General features: G+C 41.3%; 3 protein-coding genes across 4 annotated transcripts; all 3 read right to left on the bottom strand.

Moving 5' to 3' along the window:
- Positions 1-2,027: 2,027 nt before the first annotated feature.
- LOC116321697 (cytochrome c oxidase subunit 5B, mitochondrial-like) lies at positions 2,028-7,730 on the bottom strand. The gene is made up of 4 exons (XM_031741610.2): positions 7,580-7,730; positions 5,918-5,988; positions 2,453-2,552; positions 2,028-2,281 (listed from the first exon to the last, which is right to left on the bottom strand). Exons 1-4 carry the CDS (start codon positions 7,674-7,676, stop codon positions 2,169-2,171), a joined length of 381 nt encoding a protein of 126 aa, XP_031597470.1. The 5' UTR covers positions 7,677-7,730; the 3' UTR covers positions 2,028-2,168.
- A 925-nt stretch (positions 7,731-8,655) lies between these two features.
- Positions 8,656-17,701, bottom strand: LOC116321672 (drebrin-like protein B). 2 transcript variants are annotated; one of them, XM_031741590.2, is made up of 15 exons: positions 17,248-17,701; positions 17,118-17,173; positions 15,815-15,927; positions 15,192-15,266; positions 14,977-15,120; positions 14,653-14,724; positions 14,405-14,556; positions 14,244-14,298; positions 13,494-13,559; positions 12,849-12,954; positions 12,568-12,768; positions 12,152-12,214; positions 10,896-10,990; positions 9,812-9,881; positions 8,656-8,942 (listed from the first exon to the last, which is right to left on the bottom strand). In XM_031741590.2, the coding sequence occupies exons 1-15, from the start codon at positions 17,328-17,330 to the stop codon at positions 8,806-8,808; spliced, it is 1,488 nt and encodes a 495-aa protein (XP_031597450.1). In that variant the 5' UTR covers positions 17,331-17,701; the 3' UTR covers positions 8,656-8,805. The 2 variants fall into 2 exon arrangements, with proteins under 2 accessions (XP_031597450.1, XP_031597442.1); XM_031741582.2 differs by having other exon boundaries at positions 12,152-12,220; positions 17,248-17,694.
- Positions 17,702-17,979: 278 nt separating this feature from the next.
- Positions 17,980-23,057, bottom strand: dusp11 (dual specificity phosphatase 11 (RNA/RNP complex 1-interacting)). Its single transcript, XM_031741571.2, has 9 exons — positions 22,754-23,057; positions 21,554-21,629; positions 21,333-21,464; positions 20,939-21,062; positions 20,501-20,561; positions 20,376-20,422; positions 20,227-20,302; positions 19,027-19,158; positions 17,980-18,773 (listed from the first exon to the last, which is right to left on the bottom strand). Exons 1-9 carry the CDS (start codon positions 22,789-22,791, stop codon positions 18,419-18,421), a joined length of 1,041 nt encoding a protein of 346 aa, XP_031597431.1. The 5' UTR covers positions 22,792-23,057; the 3' UTR covers positions 17,980-18,418.
- Positions 23,058-26,588: the final 3,531 nt, after the last annotated feature.

Below are 26,588 nucleotides of genomic sequence, written 5' to 3' on the forward strand. Positions count from 1 at the left end.
TTTAAATATCACAAAATCACAACAATAGTCACCTCAAGGTGCTTTATGCTGTAAGGTAAAGACTGTACAATAATACACAGAAAACCCAACAATCATATGACCTCCTATGAGCAAGCACTTGAACAGCGACAGTGAGAAGGAAAAAGTCCCTGTTAACAGGAATAAACCTCCGGCAGAACCAAGCTTAGCTGCGACTGGTTGGTAGTGAGGGGAGGAAAACAGGACAAAGACATGCTCTGGGCGGGAGCCAGAGATTAATAATAACTAATGATTAAATGCAGAGAGGTGTCCAAACAATAGTGAGTGAAGAAGAAACACTTGGTGCATCATGGGAATCCCCCAGCAGCTCCTATCCTATCCATACCTATTGCAGCATAACAAAGGGAGGATTCAGGGTCACCTGATCCACCCCTAACTATATGCTTTATCAAAAAGTAAAGTTTGAAGTCTTATCTTAAAAGTAGAGATAGTGTCTGTCTCCTGAATCCAAACTGGGAGCTGGTTCCTTAGAAGAGGGGCCTGAAAACTGAAGGCTCTGCCTCCCATTCTACTTTTAAATACTCTAGGAACCACAAGTAAGGCTGCAGTCTGAGAGTGAAGTGCTCTAATGGGGCGATATGATACTATAAGGTCTGTGTTTCTCACACAGAAACTTTAAACCGCTCACACTAAAAGGTCAAAGGTCATCAGTGTGTTCAGATAGGCCTGATCAAGAGCTCACGATTAGTTTTCTGACCTGTGATCAGTCAGCTGCATGTTAGAGAACCAGTGGGAACCTCAGTCACCACTCGCAACAAGCGTGCTTGTTAACCGCTTTTACTGTTGATCAGTACTGTTCCAGACAGCTTTCCAGCTGTCTCCATATCACACCACACAGGAAAAATGTGAACATTTGACAAGCTGCAGCTGGCATGCCAGCCTCCCTGGCACTGGCCCTCAAGCCTGCTGATCCAAAGACCACACCTCCACCACTGCCAGACATGGAAATATTTCCACTGTTTTCATCAGTAGCTCAGCATTGTCCACCATCAGTGACATCATCCACACAGGTGGAGCTTCAGTTTTTAATATTTCAGTGCTTAGTCTTTTGATTATTATTGTATGAAGCACATGGGTGAGAGGCAGTTACACAGGATTTCAGTGTGTTTTGAAATTACAGTGTGATGATGTTACATCATTAAAGATAGAATAACACATTTTTACAGGAAGTAAAGAAATAATTATATAAGTGCAGGGCGTATGTGACTTTATAATGATGGAGACAAGTCTCACTAAATCTTCCATAATCACCATCACTGTTAACTTTTAAAAGGCATGTACAGCAAAATAAAACACCTGGAAGTTAGGCAAGGTTAATCCATGGATATTGCCCACGCCCTGAAAAATACAGAGTACTTATGAAGTAATATGTAAATACAGTGTTTCTGTAAACCCGCTGAATGTACGCACTGCTTAAATAAACTTAGTGTAATGATTTATTTCCTGTGTAACCTGACTGCTCACCTCCTAGTATTAAGTATTTGTAGGTAAATGATTACACAATAACTTCATATAAAATAAGTTACTTATTTAATCACAGAGTTATTACGGCTTCAGTCATGTGCTGCACTATAAAGTGTGACCTTGTTTTTCAGGCTCAGTGGGACGTTCACTGCAGTCCCGTCATCACAGCGTCATAACTGCCACATGCTGCTGTTCTGGTCATTATTATGTAAGCATGTCGATATTACCACCAGAAGCCGCTGCTGTATCCGTAACATCATAAATATGGTAATAAAAAGACTGACTCAGCTGATTCAGGATAAACAGAACTTTATTGTTAAAGGAACAGTTCACTCACACTACAAGCACAAGTCCAGAAGTTTGATGTAAAACACATTAATCATGGTTAACTAAGAAAAACAGGAAGAAGAGACGCCCACAAACAGAAGGTTAAGTTTATTGCTGCTCCCGGGAGATGGGAGGAGTGTAACGTGTGCAGTACAAGTGTGTGTGTAAACTGACTGAATGGAAATATCTGAAGAAACTCTTTGTTCCCCGAACGTGTCTGATCCCGAGTACATGTAACGTGTAAGCAACGACTGATGAGGTCAGCAGGTACGTCAAGTAGGAGATGGCGGGAAGCGGACAGTGCCACTCGCTCCGCAGGAGGAGGAGGTGGTGGTGGGTCAGTGGGGGAGCTCATGGGGAACCAGCTTGTAGTGGGCGCCGCAGGATGGGCAGCGCTGGGCCTCGCCCTCATGGAGCCAGAACCAGACCACGGCTGTGTTGTCCTCCTCACCTGCACACAAGAAACTGGGTGAGAACCCTAACCTGCAGGTCACACGCACGCTCAGGTTTCCCCGATGAGGATTAAGCCCCGCCCATCTTTAAGCCCAGGGCCGAGTTTAACCCTCACCTGAGAAAGTCTTGGCCGACGCTCACACACGCTTTCACACAGGAAACAACTTACACACGCATCCCACAATCCTCTTGTTCGTGATGGAGGGAACTAGGTGGGGGTCGGCCTTGGAGCCTGCATAGTGCTTTGGCTTCATCATGTTGTAGGGGTCCTACAAGAGGGGGAGGAGTCAGGTGAGTCGGGGCATGACAGTATTCAACATCAGTTTCATTTCAAAATTTATTGTTCATCAAGAACGATTCACACGACTCAGAGGCTGACCTCAGGTCAGCTGAGACTGAGCTGCAAACACAGATTAATTTATATTAGGGCTGTCAAATGATTAAAATTTTTAATCAGATTAATCACAGCCTAAAAATTAATTAATCATGATTAATCGCAACTCGAAATATGACCAAAATGTGTGCAAACATACGGACAGATAGCGGATTTTTACACACTTGTTAGTGTTATTTAATGCTAAGACCACGCTGAGTGGCCTCGTTCTCACTCAGCGTGGTCTGGCGTAGGCTGGGTGTTGTGCTGGAAGCGAATTAATCACAGCCTAAAAATTGATTAATCGCAACTCGAAATATATGTGTATATGTGTATATATGTGTAAAATCGGGACAGATAGTGGTTTTAACACACTTGTTTGTTTTATTTATTATTAATTGTGAGTACAAGCAGTACAAGCAGAACAGGGCTTCAAATAATTGTGAGGGATTTTTACTGAATGTTTTCCACCCGTTTAAATCTAGCACATTGTTTTATCCATATACATCTTCAAGTTCACAGAACATAGGCCTAATTCAACAGGCAAAATAGAAAAATCTCCAATCATCCTTTTGGGTAAGGTAGATTAGTGCAAAAAATATGAACAACAGTGAAAAGTATTGTTTAAATCACATTCAACCATAGAACAAGCTCTAAACACACGGTCCTCTGGTCTACTCATCCTTCAGCCAGTTGCTGAGACAAACCAACTTGTCCACGTTCTCTGAGTGCAGAGCAGACCTCTTCTTGTTCACAATGTGCCCTGCTACAGAGAACAGCCTCTCACAGGGCACTGTGGAGGCAGGAGTGGCCAGGTATCTGCGAGCAAGGCGGGCCAGCTGGCTGTGGGCTCCTGCATGAGCTGCCCACCACTGTAAGGACAGTCCTCTAAGGCAGTGCAGGGCTCTGCTCTGTAGCGCTGTATGGCTCTGTCCTGCTGTACCTCCTCCTCTGACTCAGAGTCAGAGTCCATCTGCAGCAGGCTCAGCCTCTTCTTGGCTGGACCTTCTTCTGCAGTGTGTGATCTTCTAGGAGAGTCTTCATGCAGCATGCCTGCCAGTGTGGTCCACACTGCTTCTCTGTCAGTCTTGGGCACACTGCGTAGGTCTTTAAAACGTGGGTCCAGTGCAGTTGCGATCTGGAGCCATGCATAGTTGGTATGTTCCTGGCGGGAAGCAAGGTCTTCCTTAAACTTCTCTTTAAACCTCACCACATATGCAGGGTCCTCATCAGTTACTTCCATGACACGGCGCAGGTGGCAGAAGGCTGGTAGAACTACAGAGCAGGAGACGTAGGCCTCTCCTCCCAGCAGTTCAGTCACATATCTGCAGTGGAATACACACACACACACACACACACACACACACACACACACACACACACACAGATAAGACAGCAAATTAAAAAAAGCTTTTTAATACTAGGTAATATTAATAAAATATTTGATTTCATTTATTTTTAAATAAGACATTTTCATAATAACAAAACTGATTTAAGATGTATGTTTGATACATTTAATCTAAACCTACAATTATGGTCACAATGACAGGCTCACCTGCAGGGCTCTAGAAGTGTCTCCAGTCTCTGGAGTTTGTCCCACTCTGGAGGCGTCAGGAGGACAAGTTTATGCTTTTGTTTATCCAGAGTCGCGGTTACTGCAGTTTGGTTGCGGATCAAGCGCTTCACCATCTCCAGCGTGGAGTTCCAGCGCGTAGGCACGTCCTGGGCCAACGGCTCCTGCTTGCGCCCCAGTGACACCTGCTCTGCGTTCAGCTCTGCTGTGTTTGCTGGGCTGTGCTTAAAATGGCCAACAATTTTATGCGGCATTTGGCCAGCGCAGTGACAAAAGCCACTGTCTGCGAGACTCACTGTGATGCATCTCTGTAGAATGTGCGCGGTACACGGCATGTGATTGAATGGCATGATGCGAGCCACGGCGATCATTGCTTGCGCGCACTGTCCGTGCCTACTGTTGTCACCTTCTCCTCAATTCTCCACCTGCGAGCAACAGTCTGGAACTGCTCTGCACAAGCCTCCATAAAGTGCCGCTCTTCCGTTTTCATTATAGTCAGCGCAAAGGATGTCAGACCCCAGGCTTCAGTGATTAAATGCGCAGTAACTCCCAGGTAATTGTCATTACTCAATGATGTCCAGTGGTCTCCTGTCAGAGCCACGCATTCTGTGTGAACTAAAGCCTCTTCTTTTTCTTTTTCTCCGTTTCATACAGTTCGTGGATTCAATTGTTATTGTGCTTCTCGCTGGGGGCTTGTAGGACGCGGCGTCCTGAGATGCAACCTTTAAAACATCCGCAAAGCCCTTGTCCTCCACAATGCTTAGCGGTCTACAGTCCTTTGCTATCCATTTGGCTATATTGTCGGTCAGTTTGTCCAAAGAAGACTTACCGAGTGGCCTCGTTCACTAAGAGTGGTCTGACGCGGGCCGGGTGAAGCTGCTGCCCGACAAACGCGTGTTTGGCATTAAGGTGGTATTTTAAGGTCGAATTTGAACGGTGAAATTGAAACTCTTTACTACAGTGAGTGCAAATTACAACGCGTTTGTTTATTGTCCCATCTATGTTCTTCTTGTATTTAAATTCCCCATCCAGAAGGCCATCCTGTTCCTGCTTCTCCATTTTCAGTGGCGCGGTAAACAAATCAAGTGGAATTATGGGAGCGACTTTTCTGCGTGTTGCGCTAAATAGTTAAATATTCTAACGTAATTAATTCCAAAATTTAATTATCGCAATTAACGCGTTAATTTCGACAGCTATAATTTATATTAATATCTGAAAATGAGCAGAGCAGTGAAAATACTACAAAATAATTATTAATCATTATTAAAAAGGCAAAACACAGAAAACTAATGTTAATCAAATAACTGCTGTATGAAAATAAATAAACAAATAATCGAGAATACATTAACAATTAATAACACAACCTTAAACAAGCCCAACAATACTAAAAAGAAATATGAAAAAGCAATATTATTATGAATAACAAAATCAGTAACTATTCAAAATTAAAATGTTTTATAGTTTTGCTGAAATATGTCGACACACCGACGGCCTGAGTCTGCTCATTTCTACTCAAATTTGATTTTTAATGATTTTAATCTTGATTTAAATTTCTGGTCTGTGTGAAATATTGCGTTTAGATGAATCAGCATCGCGCTCTTCTACTGCTGTTTTTTTTAAACACTAAGTTTTTCATGTTTCTGGAACACATGATGTCAGATTTCCTGTGCGTCGGGGCTCCGTCTTACCTCACCCTGCTTCATGGCCTTCATGATGACCTTTTCCAGCCCTGTGGCCTGCTCTTCATCAGTGGGAATCCCTGTGAACAGCACAGTGTGATTAACAAGCTTCAAAGCAAACACAGATCATCAGAACAGGCTTCATGGCCTTCCTGATGATGACTTTTTCTTATGACCTCAGTGAGCTGCTGAGTTTGTGAAACATCAGTGGGAACATCCCTCAGTGTAACAAATGTTTGATCTGTGTGATTAACGAAGCTTCAAAGTCGACACTAATTTAGATCATCAGAACAGGCTAATGTGTGGACTTCCTGTGGGTCACATGACTGCAAGATGGCGGTTAAGGATGCCAGCTGCTGGTAAACCCAGAAGAAGAAGAAGTACAGTGTCCCAGAATTCTTATGACCTCTCAGTTTCCAACTGCTGAGTTTGTTTTAATATAAAGCATTGTCATTTCTGGGTCACAAAATAAACGTCTAACATATTTTCAGGCAGACATCTGTGTAACAAATCTCTCAGTTTATCAAGCTGAAATGTTTGATCTGATAGCTTTAGCTATTCTCACTAGAGCCCGTCACCGGACTCTTTTCAAACCCACGCCGATTTTCACTACTATTAATCATCGTATAGTCATGGTAACTTAAAAATGTTATTGTTTGGCTTTTTTCAGTGTTTTATTTGTTCCTGAGTAAATCGGTTTGGCTGAATTAAAGTTAATTTTTACACAGCTGAATCACGTCCAGACAACTTATAGCCTGTTATATTTTAGATAGCAAGGAGCAGACAGCTGAGTTTATTAAACTCCACACACAATCTGCAAATTTAATTTAAATTTAATAAACTATCATCTTGTCTTTATTTTTAGTTAGTTAAAGCTGTAAGCTAATGATAGTTATATAAGAGCAGATGCATGCTGGTGCAATAAGCTGTCCGTTTTACGTACAATGGATGCAATTAGTCGACTAATCGCAAAAATAATCGGTGACTAGTCGACTATCAAAATAATCGTTTGTGGCACTCTGATGTTTTCATTCGACTATTCACTGACACAGAGCACCTTACAATGATCCTGATGTTTTCATTCACGTCACTCTGATTCACTTCATTGATCATCGTCAGTCATGGTCACACAGAGCACCTTAAAAATTAATTGATCACTCCCTTTAGCTGTTCCAGACAACATACAAATTATTCACGTTTCTAGGAAACTGCAAGTTAAAACGTTATGTTAAAACTGTATGTTTATCGATACCATTACAATCTTACTGATCACTTCGATCGGCAAACCCAACACCAATGACAACTTCCTCTACTCTTTCATGTGTTTAATCTTCATACCGATAAGACGTTCAGGGACCTTCACGGAGAAGGTTAAAACATGACAGGTTAATTATTTCAGATATAAAAGTTTTTAGGTTTTAAATCTCACCGTATTGACCGTCATGATTACTAAATTCTGATAAATTAAGACTTTTTAAATCTGCAAGTCAAACAATCAGTCGAAACACTGTTTTTAATAAATCGCAGGATATTAAAATGAAGTCTGGTCCGAGAGGAGGAGTCACCGGGACAGGAAGCGCTCGGCGTCCTCCGTCCTCCCCGCGGATTAAACCCTCTCTAGCCGCCTGTTCCCAGCGGGTACCGGGTATTCTGTGCAGGCTCGTTGCTCACCTCCTGCCGCCATGCCGCGGCTCAGAGCGGGGGTCCGGGCAGAGTGGCAGGCCACCGCGGCTCTAGCGGCGGAGCGGAGCAGTAACCTTGCAGCCATTTCTCCTTCTTCACTGTCAGGGAGGCTGGGCGCACGGAAATGACGTCAGAGTCGCATCGTGCTGCTTTAAAAAAAACAAACTTTATTCAGCACAAATAAGGAAACAGCCTAACAAGGAAACAGCTGGTCATGGGCAGATGGTCATCGATGGTCACAGCCTCGTACTATAAAGAGGATGGATGATGGATCACAGGACGGCTGATCAGTTCGTTTCATCTAACTCATCTAGGCGTTTGTAGAAATTACAGCAAACATGGCAGTTTGTCTTGAAACAACAATGATCATCTCCACATTTCAACTTTATTCTCAAAATACTTAATTTTTTTTTCTTAATGTGACCATGATACTCCTTCGTACAGTACAGTCTGCTCAAATCAGGTAATAAAACACAAAAGACAGACATGAAACATGACAACATTAAAACTAAGGACAGACATTAAAAAAATTAACAATACAAAAAATAATATTGTAATAAATATAAAATAATCAATTAAATGAATGTTGACATGGATATTTAAAGGAGGTATGGAAATAAAAATAATAATTAAAAAACAGGGGAACTGAAGAACTGTTCAGACAAAGACAGTTTTTATATTTGAAACCATTCTGACGGAAAGTCTGACTGAAGAGCAGTCATATTAACAGTTCTTCCCACATTTTCAGAGACTCCAAACTATCTGGACAAAATAACATTTTTTAAAATATGTTTTGTAAGAAAGTCAGTGACTGCCTGAAGAACACAAGAGCATCACCACATGCTGTGTGTCCTCCTTGAGATGCTCTGCAGGCCCCCTCTGAGGTCCACAGTCCCTGTATCTGCTGAAATGCCACCTGTTCACTGAGGCCTTTGACTTTTGTGTGTAAAACAACCTTGAGTTTATTAAAAGGCTCTATATGAACCTAATTTATGCTTCTTAATATTTATTAATTAGCAAGACTGCCCAAAATGGAAGAAAAAAAATAAGAGCAATATCCAAACTGCACTTGAAAATGACTGTATTTATTGTTTACTGGTTTTTTACAAAGGTTTATTAATTCAGTGATGCTGAACAAGTTTGTGTGAGTAAAATATCCATCTGAAATAACCTCCAGCTTTATTAAAATTAACAGGACAATGAGCCAATGAAAGCTAGATAAGCTCCACATAATTAGCCGGGAACATGCCGTATTCCCCATTAGGTCCATAACCTCTCCACCAACCCTCATCCAGCATTTCTATCTGAGTAATAATGTCATCAGGGTCAAAGGTGATCTCAGTGTCATCCGCTGTGAGGAAGAGGAAAGAGAGAAAACTCAGTTAAACTAAAGGTTTATCTAGAAACACCTTTCAAGAGTTTCAAGTTTCAAATTACAAGCATTTAAAAAAAGAAATGAAAGAAACTGTTCTGTATACTCGACTTTAGATCTGTATGTAAAACAACAAAATTTCAGTGTTTCACCAGGTAAATGTGATAAATAATAACCAAACTGGATGGCTTACTGCACTGTGGAGGTACAAAAGCTCTTTCCAAATGTAAGACCGCTGCAAGCTTATTTTACATCCAAGAAAAAGTATTATCATGTTTTTACAGATTTGATTTGATCTTCTGTTGATTCATTTATTGAGATTCATCCTTCTTTAACAGCTTTTCCCCCATGACAGTCAGTGGTTCATTTAAACACTTTTCCTCAATTGAAGAATACAGAATGCATTTTGTTTAAATATTTGCAGGTAAATTTATTAAAAATTGAATTGAAAATTCCACAGTTTTGTTAATGAATTAATTCTGAATGCTTTTAACTAGTTAAGCATTTAATCATTAATATTCTATAACTGATAATTATTTGATAATCAAACCAAATAAATGGATAAATAAAAACATGTCACATATTTACTGTGAATGATCGCTGTACCTTCACAGGCCACTAGAGGGCCCAGTGCAAACTCAGTTACAATAATGTCGTTGTGATATCACAAAAGTTGTATTCTCATGATATCAGTATGGTGAACAACACTCGGGATTCTTTCCAATTTCATTCAGGTATGTTAGACCACAAGACGCGATGGTCCTCAGTAGTCACAGAGAAGGCGATGGACCGCACAACTACCAAAAACATGAATGTATGTGTGTGTGTGTGTGTGTGTGTGTACGTACCAGCCTGGTAGTCGTACAGAGCTCTGGCACAGATACCTTGTCCACTGCCATCCCAATTAATACTATTAGCCTGAAATTCAAAAACAGCTAATTTACATTTAAACAGTATTTTAAATCATTTCATTCAATAACATTTTACTCAAACACTGGAGGACCAAATCTGCCAAAAAAGATTAAATAAATACATAAATCACCTCAATAAACACGCCTATAAAATGTAGGTATTCATGAACTAAGAAGCCAAGAACTTATGTGTATGTTATTTCATGACAAATATGAGCTCCTTCTGAATCTAATGGTACCAATATATCTGAAAAAAGTTGGAATGAGAAAACAAACATCTGGAAAAGTAAACAGAAACAGCTGGAAGAGCATTTATTTAAATAGTGCTTTACTGGAAATTCACAATTATTTCTTATGCTAAATGAAACATTTTCTGATTGAGGCATGTTCAAAGTATGTTTCCCATTTCAAGGTTCTTTATTTGCCATTTGTGCATAAAACCAACAGTCAAGGCACATTGGAATTCTTGTGCAGAGCGCTCTCAGTCATAGTAAGCAAATTTTAGGGATTTTGCATCATTTTACAAAACACAATCCTGTTTATGATTTCTTTGGTCGAGGTGGGACACATTAAAAGGATTGACTGAAGGTTCAATCTTGGGGTCAGGGTTAAACGTAGAGTTAGATGCTCTGGTTTAGGTTAGTGTTTTGCTATGATTAAACTTGGGGATATCATCTTCAGAAAATTATCAGAACAAACACGCCTCCCCCTGCATCGGTTTATTCTAACAGAGAACAAATTTTAGCCAAAGTCTGAGATCTAGTCATCCAAACAACCTCAAACTCAGCGCTGCACTTACTCGAGTCCACAGAGATACACCCACTAAGTCTCAGGTCTATTGGTCATTTTTTGACTCAGACACATTTCTCAAACTGTTAGTAGGACGTTAAGGGGGAATCAGAATCGGAATACTTTGTTAATTTCTAAGGAAAATATTTAATGGGAGTGTTGTACATGTAAATGTACTTATGATGAAGTTATGTTTAAGTGCTGATTGCTGGACTAACTGAAGTGGACTTACTGCAGGTGCATGCTGGGAAACGTTTTGATACAGGTCCTCGTTACTCCGGGCTGAATGCGGTGCCATGTACGGATCATCTTGAGCTGGACTTCCCTCTGCACATTATAAAAATCACAGGTTTTAAATACTAAAGATGAAAAAGTGTTCTTTGTTTTCCAGGACAGTGAGAGAAGAATCAAAAGTACCAACAGGATAAAGTATTAATACTCTAATACACTAACTATCACCACACTACAACCCTCAAAAAACAGAAATTACAGAAATTTTACTATGAATTTTACCCATAGTCTGAGATTCTGATATAGCCAGTGAACAAATCACACGTCTATCTAACCAGCGCTGTGCTACACTCGTGGAGTCACAGCTTTACTAACATGAAGGTCAACGAAACAAAACCCAAGCTGTGAGCTGTAAACATGATTGAGCAAACACAGAATAACTGCAAATTATTTCAACTAACGTCCATCATTTGCTGCTGCAAACTCAAAAATTCACTGACTCACCAACTCTGACTGTGACTCTTACTCGATATGTAAAATAGTTCAAATTCATTAATTTTATTAATCAAAAAATGAGAAAATATAACAAAGTTCTTTAAACAGTAGTAGTTTCCAGTATTTAACATATTTAATTACTTTGTTGTTTTTGTCTTTAATGTTTCAAACGTAAAAGCACCACTGAGGAAAAATTCATAATTATTCACTTCACAGTGTTATAGATTAAATTTGAAATGGATAAAAGTGGCATTTTAAACTCTACTTTAATGTTTTCTAATGTATTCAGACTCTTTGCTGTGGTTTCAGATTGTTATTAGGTTTACTTTGTTTGTTTTAATTATTGTTGAGATGTCTGTTAGTTTTAAATGTATTGAACATTAGATTCATTGACTAATTAATGGAATTAAGTTGATATGGTGTTGTTCTGCAGCTAGTATCTGCAGCAATCTCACTTGCAGTTATAAGACTAAGAAAACTCTGAAACGTAGTATACTAGAAGTATAAAGTATTGTGTAAATGTACTGGGGAGTGATTTTTGTGGGTGTTAATGTTAGTGGCAAAGTGAGTGCATGCTAATAATAATAACAATGATTAGCTTAGCGTCAAAATGTTCTTTACAAAAACCATCATATAAAATAAGGTCTTACAGGAAGAAAAAGATAAAAAAAAAAAACCTAATTCAAACTACTCTGATTATTGATAAATGATCAAAATTACACAAAACAACAGTTTAAAATGAAATAACTTTAAAGTTCACACCTTGTGCAGCTTCATCTTCATCAAAATCATCTGACCACTCGTCTTCGTCACCATAACCAGCACCTGTGTCTGCAGGAGAGACTTCTTATTTCATGTCATACACACAACACGCGGGTATTTCGCAGTTCAGGTCACTAATCAGTTAAATGAAATTAATACATAAAAAAAGGTTTCCAGACTCAACTTTTTGAAGAACACGAGTTTTCTACTCATCACACAAATCCACTCCTAAACTTGAAAGTATTTTTGCCAAAGCTAAATTTTAAAAAACAAAGCCATTGGTTAACTTTGAGAACTGTGAGAACAATGGTTACTCCACAAAACTTGCTTTATTTTTTATTTCTGTTCTACACCAAAGAACTGTGGTTCCTCCTGGGAACCTCCTGCAGTTGAAAAGCTGTCTCAATATGTCTCACCTGCAGGCTGCACAGGTGAGTGTGCGCTCTCTGGTGCTGTAGTGGAGGCAGCTGCAACAGGTGAGACAGGCATCACAGGTAAGGCAGATGTAATTGGAGACAGGGGGGTCACTGCTGGAGGAGAGGACGGTGGAAACCGAGGCTGAACCGGGACGTCTCGCTCAAACGATTTCTGCGATGGAAACGGACTCTGCAGCCTCCCTGCAGGGGGAAACATGAAGGTGAACCACCATCATCATCATCATCATCATCCTCATCATTATCATCATCATGTTTCTTACCGGGTCTGGATGCAGCAGGTGTGTCGCCAGCGTCAAAGCTCTGCTCCTTCTGCTTAAAGATGTCTCTGGGATTAAACGCTCTCTGAGAAATCAGAGATTTCGCCTCCTGTGAATGAAACAGTGACGTTAAAGTAAAGAGGCAGAATCCTACACTTCCCACAATGCAACTTTTCAGCTTCTGTAATTCAGCTCTTCCTCTTCATTATCTCAATTTGGCTTACAGTAAAAAATGTAAAGGCTTCCAGGCTGTAGAAGTAAACATCTGAAGGAGACTACAGTTCCCATGATGCATCTTGGTGGGCACGTACAATCACAGAGCCAAACAAATGTAAACAAATCGCCAAGAAAATACTCATTTCTGTTGTTTTAACATCTTCAGATTGAATCATTGTGAATTCTCAATTAAAATGTGTATTTGGTTTTGAGAACATTATGTCAGTCGCTGAAGCTCATGGGTAATGTAGTATCCAGAGCCATCCACCCAGCTGATCAAAAAAAAACAAAGCTTGAATAAGAAAAAAGTTAAACCTGTATGATCATTTTTTATGTTTCCAATGCTGTGTGAAAATAAATAATGAACATTTAGAGGGAGAAACAGGAGCAGATATTAACGTTACAGAAACTTATGGTCAAAATTGCGCTCACGTTAGCTTTCTGCACCGAGGCAGCAGCGGAGATTCCCGTCATCTTCCTGTTCTCCAGCTGCTCATTCTGAAACACACAAATCTTTCATACATCACGTTAAATATACTTTTAACATCACACAACACAGACTTCTCTGCCTCAGTGATTTGCCAAAAGGATTTAAAATCAAGTTTCAATAAAGAAATGACTCATAATCAATATTATTTGACATTTTACAAATCCAGACGCATAAAACACAGAAAATTTGATTCTCCTTTAATTTCCTCCAGTATTTTTTACTTTCTTAATATTATTTTATTTATTTATGAATTAAATACATAAGTTAACTTATTCTTTAAAAGTTAAAAACATCTTTCTCTTAGCCTCAAAATTAATTAATTTACTAATATCTATGTCATTATTGTTGGGTAATTTAAAAAATGTTACCCTTTCCATTATTTCCTGTTTATTTACTTTTCATTATCTGAAATAGTTTTCAGTTTAATAACTTCTTTTATGTTTGAATTTATTCTTGTGTACTTCAGGATTTTCGCCCCTTTATATTTCTGTTTATTTATCTTTTATCATTTTTTAAAAATGCGATTAAATAGTAATGTTGAATATTGGCTTTTATATTATCTGTTTGTGAACAAATAAAAACTGTTGTTTTTTATTTGATTTATTTATAATTTATCAGGAGCAGTAATGTGATGCATAAACTGAACCGACACAGGGAATAAATCAGGATCGATGAGCTGAAGCTGAGCTTACCCGACGCTGCTGTTCCTGCTCTCGCTCCTCGTCCTCCCTCTGCTTCTGCCGGAGCCTGAAACACAAATCACTTTAAGTGTCTTCTTCATGAGTTTCTGTGATTTTTCTGTGTTTTTCTGTGACTTTGTGTGTTGTTCTGTGACTTTGTGTGTCTGACTCACTTCTCCTGTTCGATCTGCTGAGCTCTCTCTCTCGCTATCCTCTCCCTCTCCTTCGACTGTCTCTCCTCCATGTCCCTCCTCTCCCTCTCCGCCTTCTGCCTCTCCTGTTCTGCTCGAATGTTCTCCTCCTTTTGACGCATTTCTTCATCCCTCTGAAGGAGAAGAAGAAGAAATAGAGAGTTATGTGACTTTGCTGACTGAAACCTGTGGTACAATCTCAGCGACGGGACTCAGAGTTGAAACTGAACCTGAGCTTTGACCCAGAAGTCATCCTTGTTGATTTGTTGGATTTCCTCGACAGCGTTGCGGTACACAGAACCCTGCGTGATGAGAGAAAAGGCTCAGGAATTATACTTTTAAAAACAGAAATGTCCTGTTTTTCTTCTCTGTGCACAACCCTGATTATTTATTCTTTATTCCAGCGTTCTCTCTCTGTGGACAGAAGTGTTTGAGCTGTGAAGCAGATCTACATTAATGTTCATGCAGGGGTAGGATTGCACTGTGAGATGAAATATTGGCTTATTGGATGGTAAAACGAGGCTGTGCTGCCGATTCAGGCGAAGTGATCTTACCACCCGTCCTCTGGGAACGTCTCTGTACTCCTGTGTTTGCTTGTGGAAGTTAAAGTTAGCGCCGGACGCTTTGGCCACTTTGGCCAAGATGGTCTCTGGGTCCACGTCATCCTCCGCACGGGCGTTTACAGTCACATGGGCTCCCTGTGATGTCACATATGTGTTAATGACGCAGCTCTTCACAAACATTAACAGGAAAAAGTGGCCAGACTCACCTTCAGGAAATCTGCTATGGTCCTCACGTGATTGGCACACTGTCCTTTCCGAGAGTCCTTCACACCTTCACCTGTCTGAGGAAACAAAAATCATCCATTCAATCCTGTAATTGTAGCATCCTTCCATCACTGACACTCATAGAAAGTAAAGTCTGCAGAGCTCTCCACAGGATCTCAGAGCTGGATATGGACTGTTTACCCTCGCAGACTCTGCCAGACTTTAGGAGGAAGTCGGAGGGCTAGTTTCCATCTAACGATGACACGTCATGTTCTGACTGAAGGATCGAAGATGGAATGAATTGGACATATAACGATGAGCTACCCAGTAGCTAGGCTAATATAAACACATCAGCAGGCTGAAGATGGAGGATGGGGGTTAAAAAAGTTCATGTTGAGGGGCTTCCTGTCATGTGACAGGAAGAAGATGTTGAAACCGGCCAAACTTCACCCCAGAGGTCTGAGATGATCCGTCCACAGCATGAGCTCACTCAATAACGGTCTGGATTACTCACAGTGAAGAAGTCCTGAGCTTCACGTCCACACTGAAATCTTCAGATGTTTGTGGTTTTCAGAAAAAAGAAAAACTTCAGGGAAAAAAAGCCTTGAGTTAAAGCCGGTCTTACCCAGTTTATAAGGACGTATTTGGGCAGTCCAGAGTTCGGGTCCCTGACTCGACAGAAAGCGTACATCACCTTCCCGCTGTTCAGCTCCTCCACCATCTCCTCCAACCCTCCATCTACACAAAACACAAAGGAGAACATGATCTCATTTAGATCAGACCGCAGACACCTGAAGGTCAGACTGGAGATCAGAGGGTCATGGTGGCAGAAATGAGGTTGGTTTACGCTGGTGTTCCTGCGTGCACGTCCTGTGTAACACATAAAGAGGTTGGTGCTGTACGAAAAACCCTCCACAGCTTGTTGGAGACGTTCCTCTGACACTCTTAATGCCGGTGATGTCATTGCATCATTTCTCAGCTGCACAAACCAGTTTGGAGCGCTGAGCAACTTTTGCTTTGTAAAACTTTTTTTTCCCACCTGAGAGCAGCACATTCTTATCTGTGTGCTTCAACACGCCAGCTGTACCAGTGTTCACAGCCGTGAGCCCAGTGGTTTTCTTTGCTTTCACTCGCAGGTATATTTCGCTTGCAGCCTCTGCTCCATTCTGCTGCTGAAACTTGTTGGTACAAGCTGAATGCTTGTAATAACCATACTGTTAATGTTTGCTTCATATTTAATAATAAGCTTTTAGTGTATTAGTGCAAACACCACTCTGCATGCAGTTGGTCTGCTCCTGGATTTTAACCTGAAACCCTCAGAAACAGAAAACACGCTGGGAGCAGACCAGAGGAGTCAAACATAAGGCCTGGGGGCCAAAATCAACCCAGTAAAGCCTCCAATCCGGCCTCCAGGAGGAGATAAATGTTTGGACTCTTAAATGTTTTTTGCTGCTGACGCTGACATGTGTTCTATATAAATGTCTGTTTTTACAGTGGGTCCAAACAAAAAGGACATTTTCCGTGATGAACACAACTTTGTTTTATATTCTCGGACAGTCTGGACGAGTGTATTTCTTACAGTCATGATGATCATCATGACTGTAAGAAAAAGCTGAACTTGGCTGTCTTACATTAAGAAGTCTTAGGGTTTACACATGTAAAGTGCTGCAGTGCTGTAGTCAGAGGGACAGACTGCAGCACTGCTGAAAAAGGTCAAACTGAGGTCAAGAAACAGGGTGGAGTGCAAGAACACCTCAAACATCTCCCCAGGTCCAAACACAGCAGGAAACCAGCAGAGAGAAGAGTCAGAGAGGAAGGACAGCAGAGACAGCAACAGAGGGTGTGACCTTGAAAATAAAACAGGAAGTGAGGGGAAATCCACAGGAAATAAATTCAGAGGGATCAAAAGTTTGGATCCAAACGCTTACCTCCTTTCTGTGCCACTCGGAGGTCGTTGGTGTTTCCTTCGTAGGTGAACAGCGCCCTGAAACAGACAGACAGGTGTGGGTGTGCAGCAGATGTAGGTGTGGACAGACACACGGGTGAACTTTATCTCACCAGTCTGTGTTAGACTTGCCGTCCACCACCTCCTTGTAGGCGGCCATCAGCGCGGCTCCGTTCTTGCTTAGATTAACAGACATGTTCCTCCACAGCACGGCAGCAGCGACCCAGCAGTACTGTGGCAAACCTCCCACAGGTGCCAACTCAGCTCAGCTCTGAGGAGACTAACCGGGCGGGTCGGAGGACCCAAACCTGACTGACCGCATTCTCCCCAGGTGACTCCTCCCACCTACACACCTGTGCTCAGCAGCAACAGGACACAGGTGAGTGTATCATGTGAGCCTCTGCAGCAGGGAGTGTGTCTGTGTATTACAGTGAACAGGGTGTGAGCTGTGTTATTGTTGGCTTATTGGGGGCGGAGCTTGCCACACCCACTCACCTGAGTTTCTGTTTTGTTTTTTTTACAGAAGGAAAAAAAATTGAAAACCTTCAAAAAGCACAAAAACAAGTGAAACTAGAAGAAATAAATAGATAAATGTTCTTCAAAAAAAAAAAAAAAAAATACCCCACCGCTCCGTCTTTCTGTTTCTATAGCCTCACCCGTACGACCCCTCCCACCTGAGAGGCAGACAGCAGGTTAACGAGACTATGAAAGCCATGATCAATGGAGCTCTGACACCAGCATTCACCATGGCAACGGGTAAACACAGAGCAGCGCCTCGTTTGAATCGGGTGGCATTTATCTCACAAACAGGAGAGACTGAAGGTAGAAACATGGATTCAGACTGTCCACAGTTCAGTGAGCTCACAGACGCCCGACAGAGCGCTCAGGTCATACCACTTCATACCAGTTTATAATTTACTGACACGCAACATTTTCAGCTTTCATTTAATAAAACAAGCACACAAACAACATGTTTCATTTTCTTCTTATTCACTCATGAAAACATGAAACTTTAAATCACTCTCCACACTTCACCCTGAACCATGACCTCTGACCTTCAGACATGTGGCACACACACACACACAAACGCACATAGAATGTTAGTCTTGGAAGCTAGAGCGAGGTCATCAAAGTAACAATGACGACATTTGAATTGCGCTGTGATTGGCTGAAGTGAACTTCAGCAGCGTTAATTTTAATACCTGTTTAAATATTCTCATTCAAACACGAACGTCCTTAAAAGGCCACATCACCTCAGTCCATTCTTCTTCTATCAAATAAAATCTAGTAGTCGTATCCGCTTGCTCTGCCTCCGTGTGTGTGTCTGCTGTCCCTGTGTCTCATTTTTGGCCGCGCCCACTCCTCCTCAGGCACCCCACAGCCTTCAGCAGTCCAGCGTGGTGAGTAGCGAGGGAGGATCGGAGGAGGAGGAGGAGCTCTCCACGTGTCCAGCGTTGCGGCGCCTGGCCTCCACTGAGGGTTTCCCACACGGCTATCCTCCAAGTGTGGCGGTCTCCTCCACTGATTATCCGCCTGAGGACGTGTCCATCGATACGGGTTGAGCGACGGCGGAGGAGGGGGGAGAAAGTCGTGCTGAGGAGGGCGGTGATGACGGTGGACGTTCCCTCCTCGTGTAGGTCTTTTTTCATTTGAAAAAAAAAGAAAAGAAAATACTTTTATTCATATTTTTAAATATATGGAAAAATTATATTTTTTTGTTTTATTTAAGAATATACACACACTCACACAAGATTATATTTCAATCATTTAAAAAACTTTATTCACTTCTGTAATGAGTGAATTTGAAAGCAGCAGGATGTAATGATGACTCTCTGACCTTTATTAAACTATGACTCATGAACAGATGAACATATTCAGGTGTGTCGTCCTACCTGTGGTACCGGGAGTTTTGAGCGTGCGCGTGCCTCTTCTGATCACAGTCGTCGCTTGGCAAGCTGGAAAGCGGCCGATGAACAGCTTGACCTCTCATTGGCTCTTGCTCCACCTCCTCCATCCCTTCGTTACTGTGACAATGCACCAGAAAGAGTCAGGAACCAATCAGAGCGCAGCAGGCAGTCGGCATGACGACTCAGAGCAAGACGGAAATGACAGATGTAAATACAATTTCTAAAGGTGAGCTTAGACTGTGGTTAAAAATATATTAGATATGTATTTCTAATATTTTATTTGTACTGTAATAATTAATCAAATAAAATAGAAGAACATTTGTTTTTCCTCAAAAGAAACATTCACAAACATTTTCAGTATGGAAATGTGTTGAGTCTTCTTTGATTAATAATTTGAGATATTTACATTTTTAAATGTTTTTGTCATGTTTTACTATTTTTTTCTCTTTATTTTTAATATTTTTATTATTTCATAGCAGTTAAACACAAATATTTTAAAATATTCTATGAAAATTGATTATGAAAACACATGAAGAGACTGTCTGTTGATATTTTACAACATTTTAAACTTTTCCTTTAACCCTTATATTCATAACTTACACTGTAAAACAGTCTAAGTCTCCAACCTTTCTTGCGCCATGAACCGGTTTATGTCCGAAAATATTTTCATGGACCGGCCTTTAAGGTGTTGCGGATAAATACAACAAAATAAACCTATTACCAGTATAAAAAAAGAAGATTTATTCATAACAGACAGGAAAGAGCCAGGGAAACCAAGTTAACAATAAAAACTATAAAAAAAATAATGATAAAAGCTGATAAAATCCCCAAAAACCATAAATTTCCCACCCGAGCCTCAACTTTCGTGGCCCGGTACCAAACGACTCACAGACCGACCCGGGGGTTGGGGACTGCTGCAGTAAAATATTTGAGACTGTTTAATATTTAATATTAATATAATATATTATTATATATTTAATATATAATAATATATTAATATTTAATAATAATATATCAAATACTAATAATAATTTCTTTTTTTTTGCTGTTATTTGATTCTTTTTTTGTTAGCTAAAAAAAAAGTTTAGTTGAAATATTTTCGTCTTTAGGATATTTCTAAAGAGTCTGTCTGCTGGTTTTGAATAATTCGTGTGGGTGGGTGCGGTGCGTCGGGGGGAGCCTCACCTCCTCCTGCGCCCGTGCTGCAGGTCATGCAGGTAGTTCTGCCTCTCGATGGCGTGACCGCGGGATGAGTTAAACACTGCAGACAGAGATGATGCTTACACATGCTTCACACATGAAATATGAAATATGGACACAAGAAACCGACTCACGCTGCACCGCCTCCCTGGGGTCCATCCTGTCCACGTCGATCAGATACCTGCAGGTGACACGTGGCACTTAGATCCCGCCCACACCCTTGAGTCCAGCCAACCAGCAAGCTTAAGTTTGTACATACCTGCAGATCAGGTACCCGGTGCGGTTCAGGCCGTGGGTGCAGTGCACGCCGATCAGCTTATCTGCAGGAGACACAAGTCACAGTTAGAGCTCAGATCGCACTTCTTCTTCTACTGTGGTTTCCTGTTGAAGGACCCCATGCCAATCACACACGATCTCATTCATGCAAAGCCTAAAAGGCATGTGACGGGTTTGCTGTCCCAACAGACTTCCTCCTCCTACTCATCGGAAGAGGAGGAGAGCTCCTGTGAGACAGCAGCTGATTAAAATGCTCAGAGCTGATTTTGTTCCCAAAAGTCCCCAAATCTAAAATCTGAGCAGTCTCGAATGTGCAAAGCATGGCAGCCATGCAGGAGCAACAGAGCAGCAGGAGGTGAAGGAGGAGGTCAGACTTAAACCTGTGTCAGCGTGTGGGAGGTTCACATTAGCTCACTCTCACCGTTCTCCTTATTCTCCCGCAGGAAGCTGCGGACAGCACGTTTGAAGCTCAGGATGGTGTCATCACTGGGAACCTCGTGACCTCGTGTAAAGATCTTCACACACAGCAGGGACCTGGGAATGTCCTACACACACACACACACACACACACACAGTTTACTTTATCATCATCAGAAAGCTGCAGTTCCTCTAATGTCCAGATAAGGCTCTGAAAGAGAGTGAACGCCTAGAGAAAATCCATCTTTAATATACATTCTGTGGGATAAGCAGTGTGTCTGTCTGTGTGTTTGTGTGTGTCTCTGTATGTGGTCAGGTGGATGCAGTATAATCAATAACACTGATCAGTAAACACAGACTTAATTGATGTGTCTATAAATGCAGGATCTCGTGCTCACCTCGAGCCTGTAGTAACGTGTGGTGAAGGTGAGGTCGATGATCAGCCCAAGCTCCTCCTCCTCGCTGCTGACAGCATCTAGCAGCTCCCAGGGGCCAAACACATCAGAGCGCGGCAGCTGGCGGTTCAGAGACTGCACAGAAGAAGAAGAAGATGATGATGATGGCGTGAGTGGAGCTGAGCGAGGCGTTTGTGGGGAAGAACCTCAGATGACCCCCTGACCTGCTTCAGAGGAACTTTGAAGGCGATGAATCGAGTCCCGCGAAGGCGTTTTCCAACCGGTGAGTAATCGAGCCACCTGCAGGACATGAGCAGTCAGTCAGCATTGTCATGGAAACCTGAAGATGCCCGATTCTTACTTCTACTGCCGTTACTCTCACCTGAGAGAGTCGAGTTCAGATCCCTGCATAAACCTTCACAATAACATCTCAGTTTAAAGACGCAGTTATAAATGTTCAAAGACGTTCCCAAAATAAAGGTGAACTTCCATGTAGTATCAGTGTGAGCCACCAGATGGAGCTCATGCCACAGTGACCTTTATTTAACCACAGAGAAAGAGTCCCCAACAGTTGGTTCGGTTCATCTGGACAAATAGTTTTCACTGGGAGAAACGTTTCATCTTCATCAGGTCACTCCTGCAGTGTCAGCTGACTGCAGGTTTCCCACCTTTAAACAGCACATCTGCATAATGACTGAAACTAGCACCACTGACAACAATGGGCTGTGACATCATCATTTATATGTAAATGATCACTAATCAATGGTTATGAATGAGCGGCACTCACAGAGGGAACGACCGCGGTCACAGCAACACATTACAGGACATCCCCACCCTCATCAGCACCATCAGAACAATATAGGACAGAGCGAGCGGTGTCTCCACAGACACAGCAGAGCTACCAGGCTCTGAGTAACTGTGGTCATCACAGCTGGGAAGGTGAGGAGATAAGCTGAGGAGGGAAGAAGAACACTGCACTGGGTGACCCTGATCTGTGAAGAGGAGTGGTGGTGGCGGGTCTGAGGATCTCAGCTGTGCCTGTAGTCCTTCCCTGTCTGATTAACGCTCATTTGCATAATAATGACCACGAACCTGATGACATGACTCCGTGTGAGTCTGTTTGATGATCACAGATTACACATGAACGCTCAGTGTAAAACCCTTTAAACGTCACATCGGTGACGTCATTACGGTTATGCGCTAGATGTTTATTTTTTTACATTTACCAACAGGTCATTATTTGTTTACGTGTGTGATGACGTAATCGCGGTTACTCGTAAGACCGTGCGCTGTTCATGAGGTCACACAGCAGCAGACTGGAGGCTCTCAGGTTTCATGAAGGTGTTATTAATAACCGTCTTTGTAATAAACCCCGGACTCTTTGTTTTACCTGTGCATGCGTGGAGCTGTAGGCTGACACTCACCTGTCAGGTATGCCGTTCTTCTTCGCAGATCTGGACATGTCTCCACTGCTAGACGTTAGAAATAAAAGAGTAAGAGTAAAAGCTTGAACCCAGCGGAAGCTCGTCTCTGACCACGTGTCCCTGCCTCGGCGACTCGGAGCCGAACCACAGCTCCTCCGCCGCTGTGTCCCTCCGCTCGGGGTAGTTAAAAAGCCGGATTAGTTTATGTTGTGCTCTGAACGTTGTGCGGGACTGTCGCTGTCGCTACCCGATCCGTACCGGAAACGGCGCACACTGATGACGAAGTGACAGCCGCTCTGCCGCCCGCCTGCTGCCTGCCTGCCGCCAGAGGTCGCACCTGAGAGACTATTCACAGACGGAGGATACGAAAAATAAATGATTCCAGATCAATCCAGATTATTCCGGATGAAAACAAAAAGATTTACTCTTTTTTTAAAAAATTTGGAACAGCTGGTTTTTCCTACTCTTTTCTTAACAAAGATGGAAATATTGTAATCTCAGAATATCTTGATGCATTCTCAATCATCCAGGAAAGTAAATCTCCAAAAGGTGAATCTGTTCATCTGGACGTAGCGTTTTGTGGGAGAAACGTTTCGTCACTCATCCAAGTGACTTCTTCAGTCTCAGCTGACTGCAGGTTTCCCCAAACCTTATAAACAGTACATTTGCATAATGACTGAAACCAGCCCACTGAAGGAACAATGGGCTGTGAGGTCAGTTCCTTAATCATAATTATGCAAATTCCCATGACCATTGATCAACAATCACTGACCAAAACCCACTGATCAAAGAACACTGATCAATGGCCATGAGTACCATTCACAGAGAGTTGGGGAATGGCTGCAATCACAGCATTGTAAGATGGCGAAAGATGTACCCTTAGGCCCCCTCCTCGATTCAGAGATGGTCTTTCCCTTTTCACGTAAATGGCCTCCTTGACTCCGTGCTCAAACCAGCGTTCCTCCCTGTCCAGGATGTGTACATCCTCATCGTTGAAAGAGTGTCCACTGGCCTGTAGGTGTAAATAAACTGCAGAGTCCTGGCCTGATGAGGTTGCTCTTCTGTGTTGTGCCATCCGCTTCGCTAGAGGTTGTTTGGTTTCCCCGATGTATAAATCCTGGCAATCCTCCTGGCACTTAACAGCGTACACTATGTTACTCTGTTTGTGTCACTTGGATGAGTGACGAAACGTTTCTCCCACAAAACGCTACGTCCAGATGAACAGATTCAACTTTTGGAAATCTCAGAATACATTTTGACACACTTCCATCCATTATACCTACATACTTACTAACGTACATACTAACATATAATAACATTATATGAATTAAGAATAATATTAAAACATAAGAATGATAAACATCTCATTCAGAAAAGTGTAAAACCAGTAAAAAAAAACAAACCCCAAAACAAAAACAAAAACAAATAGTAGAAACAGGAGTTCTGATGTGATTTTGTGGTTTTGAAGTAAAGACAGTGTTGAAACTGTTTCAGACATTTATAGAAAATAGACAGAAGTTTTGGTTTAGTTTCCCAGATTAGTCTTTCCTAATATGTGGTGTATTAAAATTTATGCTGAGGCGTCATTTTGACTCCTAAAGGTTTCTGATGATCATGTGCAGCTATCAAAGTGTCACTGTGGTACACACACAGGTATCACACAGGTATCACTGTGTTATACACACAGGTATCACTGTGGTATACACACAGGTATTACTGTGGTATTAACATACAAATAACACTTTGATCAGTTTTATATGAATAAATGTAAACGTAATGTAAAACGAATTCTGTGATTCTGTTAAGTGACTGGAAAAGAAAAAGTTAATTTAATATATTTAATTATGTTTTTGTTCATTATTTGGTTGTATAATTGAAGACAGGTAAATTAAATTAATGAGCGGATTAATCCCAGATTAGGAAATTACATAATTAAAGCAGTGAAACATCATAACACATGTATACATAATAAATAATAAAGGAATTCAAGGATCAATAAAAAATGTAAACAAATAAAACTACCTGAATAAATGAGTAAATAAAGAAGTATAAAAATAAATAAATAAATACTTGAATAAATGAATTATAAAACATTATGAATATAATACAAAAATTGCAAATATGTAAATAAAGCAAATCAAGATATGAATCTTTTTCTTCTTCTTCCAACTGCTTCCTTTAGGTGGCGCCACAGTGGCTCATCTGCCTCCATCAATCCTTTCTGTTTGATTTATTTTACCTAAAAAATATTTAAATAAAAAAAAAATCAAAATAACAAATATACGATTAAATAGATACATTTAAATATGTAAGGATTCCCAGAGTGTGGGCCAGAATTAAGATTTATGATTGGGTCATAAATGTGTGGGACAACAGCACTCTTGACTTTGGGAATGAGTGATCTAATTAAATAGTGAGGAATAGATAAATAGATCGAAGCCATGACGGAGGGGTCAGTCAAATGAGATGTGTGGATGGTGGAGGATGAGATTCCCACAGAGGATCAGTTTGGAAATCGAGGCAGGAATTAAAAGAAGGACATGCAGAGAGAAAGAAGGAAGAAGATGACAAAGAGTGAATGTCTGCAGAAATTAAACAATAAATAATTTTTACTTAAATTTTTCTTTGGATATGCAAATGTTTATTTTGTAATTATTAGCAATGACTACATTTTGTATTTATAAATGATCAACTTCTTGTATTTTCTGCTGAATTAATGTTTTCTTCTGTTGTGTGTGGGAGCAGCCGACCTCATCAAGAATTTGAAATAAAGACTAGTGTACGTGCACATATGTGAGCGTATTCAAGGATTCCTGGAATGCTTTGATTTGCTTGCGTGTTAGTTTTTATGGACGTCTTGTTCCCGTGTGCGGCAGGAAAAGCAGGTTTCCTCTGAGATGCTGCCAGGTCAAGCGTGTGACCTGTGATTAGAGTTTACGAGCAGCTGACAGTTTCATTCATGAGTGCGACTACAGCAGACCGCACAGCGCAAACAGCCACGTTCCTCACTCACTTCAATCTCTGCAGCAGGCAATCATGTCCAGACTCCAGTCTGTCTGTCTGTTTTAGGGAAAAATCCTTTATTTATAGAGCGTGTCTCATTACATGCAAACTCAACAAGCTTAAAAAAATAAATCATTTTTAAAATATAGTGCTAAATCACAACAACAGTCACATCAAGGTGCTTTATACTGTAAGGCAGAGACCCTACAACAATACAGAGAAAACCCATCAATCACAGAGCCCCCCGTGAGCAAGACTGTGGCGACAGTGGAAAGGAAAACCTCCCTTTAAAGTGGAATAAACCTCTGGGAGAAAAAGACTCAGGGAGGGAAGGCCATCTGCTGTAACTGGGGGTGAGGGGAGAAAGACAGGACAAAGACGCAGAACATAAAACCAAAAACCCCTTGTTATCTCGTAGGGACACTTTAACTTCCCCTCAGTTTGTTTGCTGCCTGAAACATGAAGCTCAGACAGGCAGCAGTCAGTCAGTCCCATCAGACACCCATAGACACTTCTTGACCATGTTTGTGCTCCTGGAGCATTTTTAATGATTTCATCTGACCAATAATATGTCCACTAGGGCTGTGCGATATGAATGAAGAATCCCGATATAAGACATTTATCGTCCCGACAACAATATATATGGCAACATTTTTACATTTTCTGTAAATTCTGTGAATCCCGGGGAACTTAACTTGTGTGAAGTGTTTTCAGCTGGGCGTCGTGTCCCTGGAGTCGAGTGTTTTGACCAATGCGTGAAACTATGCATTTTTAGAAATAAGTTGTAACAGCCGCAATTTTCTTTGTGAGTATTTATTACACGTTGTGCTGC

Source organism: Oreochromis aureus, linkage group 7 (genome assembly GCF_013358895.1).
Source record: "Oreochromis aureus strain Israel breed Guangdong linkage group 7, ZZ_aureus, whole genome shotgun sequence".
NCBI classification, from domain to species: Eukaryota; Metazoa; Chordata; class Actinopteri; order Cichliformes; family Cichlidae; genus Oreochromis; species Oreochromis aureus.

Excerpts from the sequence above, each read along its gene's own strand:
- LOC116321697 (XM_031741610.2), bottom strand. The coding sequence starts at position 7,676 with ATGGCTGCAAGGTTACTGCTCCGCTCCGCCGCTAGAGCCGCGGTGGCC. Across the intron at positions 2,553-5,917 it reads AGGCCATGAAGCAGGGTGAG|GACCCCTACAACATGATGAA; the intron begins GTAAGACGGAGC and ends CCCCTCTTGTAG. Across the intron at positions 2,282-2,452 it reads GAGGATTGTGGGATGCGTGT|GTGAGGAGGACAACACAGCC; the intron begins GTAAGTTGTTTC and ends TCTTGTGTGCAG.
- LOC116321672 (XM_031741582.2), bottom strand. The coding sequence starts at position 17,330 with ATGTCTGTTAATCTAAGCAAGAACGGAGCCGCGCTGATGGCCGCCTAC. Across the intron at positions 15,267-15,814 it reads AATACGTCCTTATAAACTGG|ACAGGTGAAGGTGTGAAGGA; the intron begins GTAAGACCGGCT and ends TTGTTTCCTCAG. Across the intron at positions 12,221-12,567 it reads CTCACCTGTGCAGCCTGCAG|ACACAGGTGCTGGTTATGGT; the intron begins GTGAGACATATT and ends TCTCTCCTGCAG.
- dusp11 (XM_031741571.2), bottom strand. The coding sequence starts at position 22,791 with ATGTCCAGATCTGCGAAGAAGAACGGCATACCTGACAG. Across the intron at positions 21,063-21,332 it reads CACGTTACTACAGGCTCGAG|GACATTCCCAGGTCCCTGCT; the intron begins GTGAGCACGAGA and ends GTGTGTGTGTAG. Across the intron at positions 20,303-20,375 it reads CCCCAGGGAGGCGGTGCAGC|TGTTTAACTCATCCCGCGGT; the intron begins GTGAGTCGGTTT and ends CTCTGTCTGCAG.